This window comes from Perissodus microlepis, chromosome 10 (genome assembly GCF_051167445.1).
Source record: "Perissodus microlepis isolate ML-2025 ecotype Zambia chromosome 10, ASM5116744v1, whole genome shotgun sequence".
Classification (NCBI taxonomy): Eukaryota; Metazoa; Chordata; class Actinopteri; order Cichliformes; family Cichlidae; genus Perissodus; species Perissodus microlepis.
The window spans coordinates 21012616-21021582 of NC_140470.1; the positions used below are offsets into that span (position 1 = coordinate 21012616).

Below are 8967 nucleotides of genomic sequence, written 5' to 3' on the forward strand. Positions count from 1 at the left end.
GGATCTGAGCATTGTTTTTACCAGGGAGATAAAATGTGACAGATGGTACCAGATCAGTAGATTTCTTCCACACAACCTTGGCTAGACAACAGTTTTGTTACAATATTGACCAAAAAGGCTTTTCTGTATATTATTACCTAAAGACAGAGGGGACTTGGTATGTCTGCCGTGAATAATGATAAATCTCTGGTTCATGCACTTCTGTAGCATTTTTATCATTCATCATTCTGTAAAGAAGAATGTAACTCTAGGCTAGGTAGGGAGCCAGGTGTAATTCAGCTGCCTTTCACACTGCACCAGTTAATTTATGTTAAGAAATTCACATATTTCCTATTATGATTGCCAGGAGTGTTTTTTGTTTCAGTGAAGCAGAAATAATCCAGTTTTAATAAGCCCTGGGTAAGAGATCGAGATAGTAGTAATGGAAGGAGACTGTTTAATAACAGTCATCTGAATTCATATCAGTTTTGTTGTTCCTGTTGGCTTTTTCTGTTGCATTAATTCACTATACTGGTCTTGACCACTCTAAAGATAGAGAGCACTGGATCAAGACTGTATAGGCACCAATAATATGTTTTTCTTCTTACATTTCTACATTTGTGTGTTTCCATGTCCCACATCTTTAATCCCTGAGAAAACAGTCACCGCAGCCCAGAAAACACAGAAACTAACAGTAATTGCCTTTATTTGCGAGGTGCGTAAACCGAGAAGTGACTGAAGTATATACAAAGTTAAAATATGTATTCCTTGGTCTTCTGTTTTGTTTTGTTTTGTTTTGTTTTTCTTCCTTTTGGTAGCAAGTGATTTTTATGGACGTGTAGTACCATCAATCGCCGGCAGGATGCGCCAGATATTCTGCGAGCAGGAATTTGTCAGTGGTCCCAACAATTTCCTGTTAGCGACGGCTGGTCCCGGAAGATTTACCTTTCTCCTGACACGTAGCAGCCGCAGCGAAGTTGGCAGGGCTCTGGGCAGAGTTATCACACAGCACAGGTAAGAGTTTGCACGACCGTGGTGTTTCATAGCGTGAGAATAGTGATTAAGTTTGAAAAGTTGGATTGAGTAGTAAGCCGTCGCTGATATTTTGTGTAAGTTAGGTCTGTGCCGGCTATTATGGCTAGCATTAGCTAACCAATTAGCTGCAGAGTTAACGGTACGTTAGCCTCCCAAAGATTAGTAGCTCAGTGTGTACCGAAAGCATCAGTTATTCATCTACGTGTCCGTGGTCGTAGCTGTTGAACCATTTTATAGATGGAACAGTTACTAACAATAAGCCAAGAAAATGCTTGAAGCATACAGCTTACGGTATTGGTTTGTTTTGTTAGCCGCTTTAGCACTGCTGCATTTAGGGACCCAACTAGCGTTAATTGTTGTGAGGCTTATTGTTATATCTTATTGTTAACAAACAAATGGAAGGTAAAAATGTTTTTTTTTTTTTTTTTAATATGACTACTACTGTCACGTGGCGTTGTTTGTGCATTTAAGCTGGTCGCTGCGCATTTGTGTACGATGACGTGTTTAAAGGTGTCAGGTAATTAACACAAAAAGATTAAACGCAACTAAATGCAAAGGTTGACATTTCGGATAGCAGCAATGAGTATTTCTAATTGATATTGATAGCTTACGAAGGAAGCTGGCATTGTTAAGCGAGTCTATGCTGTGCAGTGTAAAAGTGTTTTATCTGTATATAGAGCAGACGCATTAAAATAACTTTTCACGCTGATCGACTGTGTTCCATTTTCTTTTACTTTCAGAGTAAGAGATGTCGGGTTTTGACAACTTTAACACAGACTTTTACCAGTCCAGCTACAGTGTAGATGACCAAAGCCAAGCCGGCTATGGCTACAGCAACACTGACAACCCCTACAATAAGTAAGTGTATGAAGCCATTTTTAATTGATCATTTCTCAGCTGCTGGTACACTATTACTGGGCCATTTCAGGTGCTCAAAACTAATCTCCTGATCTTTTGGAAACTTGTGTATTTGACATGTAGTGCCATGTAAAAGTATTTTTCGCCTTCCTGATTTCCTATATTTTGCATATTTGTCACACAAATCATCAAACAGATTTTAATATTAGACAAAGATTACCTGAGTAAATACAAAAGAGACGTTTCTAAGGCTTTTTTTTCTTAAATTAAGTTTCCAGTTACTTATTATTGTGTATTTCCCAGGCCATATGGTCAATATGATTACTCCCAGCCCATGGGCTACTCATCCCCAGGAGTAATGCAGCCCCAGCAACCATACACTGGACAAATCTTCCAGCCCGCACAGACCTACACACCATCAGCATCACAGTCCATGTACAGTAACAGTTTTGATGATGAGCCACCGCTGCTAGAAGGTATGTCAAGCACCAAGACTACATGCTGATGTGTTATGTCTGTCTATCAGCAAGATTGAGCAAAAATATTTAATTCCAGTCTCAATACTATAGAAAACCAGAGCAAAAGAGTAATCCATTAAATTATCTCGATTGCATTCTGTGAAATGTATCTCAATAGTTCTTCCAGTTATTCTTTCTTTTTAAGCAAGAAAACTGACTAGTATGGTTGTTATCATTTGCTGAGAAAAATCATTTTACTTCTTGTTTCATAATACTATAAATTGAATGGCTTTGTTGAACTGAATCAGCTACTGCAAGTACTGTTTGTCAGCCTTTGATATGATTTCAAGGTAGTGTAGGAGGAGCTCCAGTTGAAGTCCCAACATGCAAAAGTTTAGCATTGTTGAAATCAGCCTTCAGTATCATCTCTGATATTCAGCAGAGAAACTGTCTCTCAAAGCACGAAATTAGAGTTTCACTCGCCTGTTGCAGTTGCTTCCAGACTCAGAAAATTTCATGACTACAAAACGATTTGATAGAATAAAAGCATTGATGGAGTTCGGCCAAGTGTCTGCGTAACTGGCAGGCTTGATTTTTCTGACTGTTCTTGGCAGACCTATTGTTTTATTTTGCCTCTACTTACATGCTTGAGAAAGACTGCAGACATTTAGTTTTGTTTTTTGTTTTTTTTGAAGCATTTCTGACTGTAGTGTTTGTAGATATTTGGTTCCAGTACTTTCTGTAGTCTTACAGTACCTTATCCCCAAAACAGGTATAAGTATATAAATCTGTACTCTGGGAAATCAGCACATTGTGTTTGACCGGTGTCAGTTGAAATTTTTGGTGTTAGTTTATCAAAATCCGGGTTAAAGACCTAAACTTGCATCTCTGCATTTAGAAATATACTTCCATTATCTGTCATTTGACGATGATGATAATTTGTGTATGTGTGGCTGCTCCACAAACGCACAATATGTGCACTTGCCCACACTCGGATGCATTTATATTGCAGTGTTGCTTATATGTGGAGATGCTTACACAAAACTATCAGTCATCAGATTCAGTCTAATACAACTTACTCTGATGACTGATGATTACTCTGACCACCATCAATCCTGAAAGTCGACTATTGGCACAACCCTACTTTACTTGACTTTGTCCTGCAGTTAAAACTGGATTCATCATATCTTCTCTGTACTCTTCTGTAATATGATCAGAATTCAGGGTAGAAAAAAAATAATACTGAACTGGTAATGTTTCATTGTGAGTTTCGTTTTAGGACTGAGCCATTATTTAGTTGGAAAATCTACAATTACAATTCAGATTTCAGGTGTGAAGACACACCTGAAAGCATTTCATCGAAGAAATCCCCGGTTGAGTATTTGTGGAGGACAGATGTGTTTGGAACCAATAGGGCCTGGTGTTTATATAGAAAATAGTATAGTATAAATATCTGAAATGTCTCATCTCTTCTTCTCTTAGAATTAGGAATCAATTTTGACCACATCTGGCAGAAGACTCTGACGGTTCTCCATCCAATGAAAGTAGCAGATGGCAGCATCATGAACGAGACAGACTTGGCCGGGCCTATGGTGTTCTGTTTGGCCTTTGGAGCAACACTTCTTCTGGTAAATAATTTGGTTGATTTTTAGGTGAAAAATAAAAAGAAGATAAACTGGTAAAGACGACTAATAATACTTAAAAATAATAAAATATTGGCTACTACATTAATAAAAGTGCCAAGTCTTAATTAGAGCAGGGCGATATGACCAAAAATATTTATCACGATATACATTTGAAAATTTGCGATAACGATATAACTGACGATATAATTGACACTAGACAAAATACTTTACAACTCCACAACTTTATTAGTGCAAAAAACCCCATCAATGTATTTTCACTTAAACAAGCAGCTGTTTTTTATGTGCATTAAAGTTATATAAAAACTTAACAGTGCAAATGCAAATTCATTGCTGACAGTTTAACCAAAAGGCATTTCCAGTGGAAATTGGCCGACATATCCTCAGCATAACCATGTATAATATCCACAAAACTTAAAAGAGGTTATACACACACAATACGGTAATATTATGTTGAAGCACAGTACGTATCACTCCGCGAGGCGCCTGCCTAATATAACCTTAATGCTCCGACAATCCATCAAGTGGTGCGGGGTTGTAGCTTAGCAAAGTCGTACTGAAACATTCGACAGATTTTCGAGCACCGTGTACGACATAAAATCGTTTCGAGGTCAGTAAACACAACCAGAATTCATACATAAGGCACACGGGATTATAAGGGGCACTGTCGATTTTCAGAAAAATGAAAGGATTGATTTTAAGTGTGCCGTATTTTCCAAACAACACGGTAATAACGACGGCCCGCTAGCATGCTCTACCAAAAATAGTGCTTTGTTGTGTATCTGACGGACGTAAGCTAAACCAGTTCCACACCACTGAAGTTGCAGCATTTTTACAAACCAATTCTGGTTCATCCGTTTCATTTAACGATCCACTTTCGCTCTTCTCATTCTGTGTCGCCGCCATGTGCGTATGTAAACATAGGCACTGCGCATGTGCGTTTTACCCATATTCTATCGCGATATTTCATTTTCCTATCGTTGCCCAAAATTACACCGGTATTACCGTGAACGGTATGATATAGCCCAGCCCTAGTCTTAATTATAATTTGGGTAGATTGGTATCGATGTGTCAGAGGCTGTGTAGTCTTTTACATTACAAACTGTTAGCGCTATCAGTAATGAAATTATCTGTAAAGTAAGTGTTCTGGTTTTGTTCAGTTGAACGTTATGAGAAAACTATGAATCTTTGTTTACCATGCAGTCTTTTTTTATGAGACTTATGCACAAGGCCTTCATCGTGAGCTTCTCTTCATTAGACTGTACCAAATTCATAGCTTTGATATCCACAGTAATTTTGTTTTTGTTTTACTTTTTTTTTAGCTTGAGTTTCATTATAATCTTGTGATCACAATCTCCTAGTGTGATCATTGAGTTAGATCTCAGTGTAAATGGCTGCTTCCAATCAAATCTGAGTCATGCAAATGGCTTTTTATTTATCAGCTATAGTTGAAACAGCACACAACTGCTGTGTAGTCAAATTATTTTTGTGTGTGTTCTGGCAATTAAATTACTGTTAAAAAAAACAAAAGCACAGAGCATATAACTGTACAAACTCAATGTGTGAACTGTTGGTGGGTGTAGTCCATATCTAATTGTGTGGATCTTTTTTTTCCCTCCTCTCTGTTTACAGTCAGGTAAAATCCAGTTTGGTTATGTGTATGGCATCAGTGCAATTGGCTGCCTTGGCATGTACTGCCTACTCAACCTCATGAGTATGACAGGCGTGTCGTTTGGCTGCGTGGCCAGCGTGCTGGGATACTGCCTCCTCCCCATGATCATTCTCTCAAGTTTTGGAGTTCTCTTCTCTTTACAGTGAGTATACAGGAAAACAAAAAGGTTTATGATTGTTAATGTAGCCTGCAAATCTGGCAAAAAGACTTTTAAAAAGATATAGTATTTATTTACTAGATTAATATACAATCTAGTAGTTTAAAATAAAGAGTTTTGTCGTATTATTGTAGTACAGCCCGTAAATAACATCAGTTATTAGTAGTAAGTCTAACTTTCTGCTTATTTTTTGTCCTCTCTAGGGGCATGATGGGAATTATACTAACAGCAACAATCATTAGCTGGTGCAGTTTCTCAGCCTCGAAGATCTTCATCTCAGCGTTGGCCATGGATGGGCAGCAGCTGTTGGTTGCTTACCCATGCGCTCTGCTTTATGGGGTTTTCGCGCTCATCTCAGTCTTCTAAAAACCGCAATTCATCAACAGTTTCAAATAACTGTTCCCCAGTTTCTGTAATGTCGGCCTAATTGGCATAAGTGTAATTAGTGAAATTATTGGCTAATAATGCTGTTACTACAGAAAAGTGGGCGCTCCTGCCTAAATTGGTACCAGGATTTTTTTTCTGTCTTCTTTTATTGGCCTCCACCTTTCCCCACATTACAACTTGACCATTCGCAAGCTGGACTATATGGTGTCACACATGACTTCTCGTCACCTTCCTCCCCTGATATGCGTCTTACAGGAGAAGACTGTCAACAAGCTTGCTGGGAGGGGGGGATTTTCTGTGGACCGAGTTGAGCCTTAAATGGTCTTGTACAGTCCTGTGATTTTTAAGGACATTAAGGGAACAAAGTGTTTTGGACACAGGTGGGAAAAAAACTGCAGTTTTCAAGAATAAAAATGAACCCTGCAACCTAATCTGAATTCAGCTAAAATCCCATTTGTCCTGATTTTTGTAAAAGCTTTTATGAGCGTTTTCTGCCTCCCATATATTTAGCAACAACAAGACTAAGGGAAACACCCACTTTCATTCTGCACAGGACTACATTAACAGCGAAGGGGTCGTCTCCTCCGCAACATCGCATTTTCTTCGCAACCGAAGAGCCACAAACTTTATCGAGTGTGTCAGTTTTTGAACAGAAAGACAGCTGCTCTGCTATATCTAATGTATTTTATTATATTCTTTGGAGATTCCTTTGAGTTCAGGAAGACAACAACAGTTTGCACAAAAACACTGCTCCCAAACCAAACCAGTTTGATCAAATGCTCAGAATTAATATTGGTAGAGATGCTGTATGTCTAGGTACAAGTGTCTCTATAGGTTTTCGTTCTTGTATGTATCCCTTTTCATCTCTTAAATCTTTATTTTTAGAGACGACTCACTTAATGCTTTGATGTGTCATCTGTTGTTCATGTCTTCTTATGCACATTAAAGTTGTTTTTGAAGGTTGCCTGCTGTGTGGGTAAATGTTTCGGTGGTCACCCTAAGAAATTCTATGACCTCTATGAAGACTGAAAAAAACATTTTATTTGGGCCACGGACCCACTGTTGTTTTTTGGCTGGCAGAGAAAGAAACATTCAACATTCTCCTACAGTGCTAAAGCTAGGCCAAGTGAGGGCACTGTCAGCCTACAACTACAGACCCTCAGCTTCAGGTGTAGCCCATCTGCTATGTGGTGTGTGGAGGACATTAGAAAGATTACACTGAAATCCAATTTGTTCTGGAACAATGCCACATGTCTGCAAATACAAGAAATTGCAGCTTCCTATTGAAATAATGGATTCAAACCTGTTCTTTTCTTCCCTTTTTTAGCTTTTCTTTGTTTTATACACACGCATACAAAGAGCAACCTTAAATGGATTATAACCCACTTTAGATAGATGAATAATTCAACAATTTAAAAAGGACCCTTTTTTTTCTATTTCAACAAACTTAACACCAAAACAGACTTGGCATTTCAAGAAGACCTAGTGGGAGAAGTCTGATCAAAGGTCCCTTCATATAGACATTCTGTGTATGTGTGGTCTTAATTTGAGTGTCAATTTCAACCTGTACTTTCATAACATGTCAAAGCTATTAATGGATGGAAGACTGTAATGTTGCACTTTGATGCAGATGTTCTCAGTTTCTCGATTAATAAAAGATGAGTCATTTCAGGAATTTTTAACTCATGTTCACCACATTGAGTGCTCCAAATTATTATGCAGTTATGCATCGCCTCAGCTCTGGGGATCAATGAAGCCTTCTCTGTACGATAGAAGTGAACAGGATGTTGACATTCAAACATTCTAACGTACAGTATTTGCTTTCAGGCGGTTTCCAGAGCTCATAGATTTCAGTGCCTTGCATCTCCATTCACTCAGAGGTTCACTGTTACAGTTTCCTCTTGGGCTTAGGTTTTTTTTTTCCTTCTTTCTGTCAGTAGTTGCTGTGGGAATACTCTGCGCCCGTGGCAGTCCTGTGGTAATGTTAAGGAAAGGAAGTTGATACGTCTCATTTCCTATTTGTAAAGTAGTTCCTCAAAATCATTTTAGCCACAATTTAACTGTTTTGTCTCTGTTTTTGAACATCAGTTCACAGCTGGATACAGCATTCACTGAGAGGCAATAGTCACTCTTCTAAATATATTTCTCTACAGTTTCCCCATTGCAGAATTGCAACACTCTGGAACATCGAAATTCCTCTGGAAAACCCCCAAAATGTAAAAAAAAAAAAAAAAGATTTAAGTGTGTATCCAACAGAGGCAAAAAATATTTAAACACCACAAAGTTGAGATTCCTAAAGTCTAATAGTTAAGAATTGTCAAAAAGATCAAGTACTGTTTAAAAGAGAATCCAGCTTTTCCCTTTTTCATCGCCTCCTGAATATTTACACTCAGGCGCCTCCAGGTGACAGTGTTGAGTTACTGTCCTTGTGACTCACTGGATTTTGTGTTTTTCATGTATTCACTGGTTACAATATGACGTATATATCCCCTGGAGCAATGACTGCATCCTCACTTCTTTTCACATTTAGTCATAAAATTTATGTCTCACTCTAGCCCAAGATCATCCGGTAGCCAAACACACCCATCCCATTTTACTCTGTAGTCTGACTTTTTTTTGTTCATTTTTCGTTTTTGTGATTGGCTTTTAAACTTTCGGTTTGTTTCTTTTGTAATTACTTAAGTGCCTCAAGTAGGAGAATATATCCAAATCCAAATCTTTTTCACCCATGTAAAGTTCTTATGAACAAATAAATAATTGTTTGAAATCAAAACCATT

The 8967-nt window shown here is 38.1% G+C and overlaps 1 protein-coding gene across 1 annotated transcript; it reads left to right on the top strand.

Annotated features, from left to right (window-relative positions):
- Positions 1–897: 897 nt before the first annotated feature.
- On the top strand, positions 898–7152 carry yipf5 (Yip1 domain family, member 5). The gene is made up of 6 exons (XM_084940638.1): positions 898–993; positions 1755–1872; positions 2176–2348; positions 3813–3958; positions 5606–5787; positions 6006–7152. The coding sequence occupies exons 2-6, from the start codon at positions 1763–1765 to the stop codon at positions 6166–6168; spliced, it is 774 nt and encodes a 257-aa protein (XP_084796764.1). The 5' UTR covers positions 898–993; positions 1755–1762; the 3' UTR covers positions 6169–7152.
- The last annotated feature ends 1815 nt before the right edge of the window (positions 7153–8967 follow it).

Bases quoted from the DNA above. Each gene is read 5' to 3' on its own strand.
- yipf5 (XM_084940638.1), top strand. From the start codon at position 1,763: ATGTCGGGTTTTGACAACTTTAACACAGACTTTTACCAGTCCAGCTAC. The intron at 1,873-2,175 runs GTAAGTGTATGA...TGTATTTCCCAG, and splicing joins ACTGACAACCCCTACAATAA to GCCATATGGTCAATATGATT. The intron at 5,788-6,005 runs GTGAGTATACAG...TGTCCTCTCTAG, and splicing joins GGAGTTCTCTTCTCTTTACA to GGGCATGATGGGAATTATAC.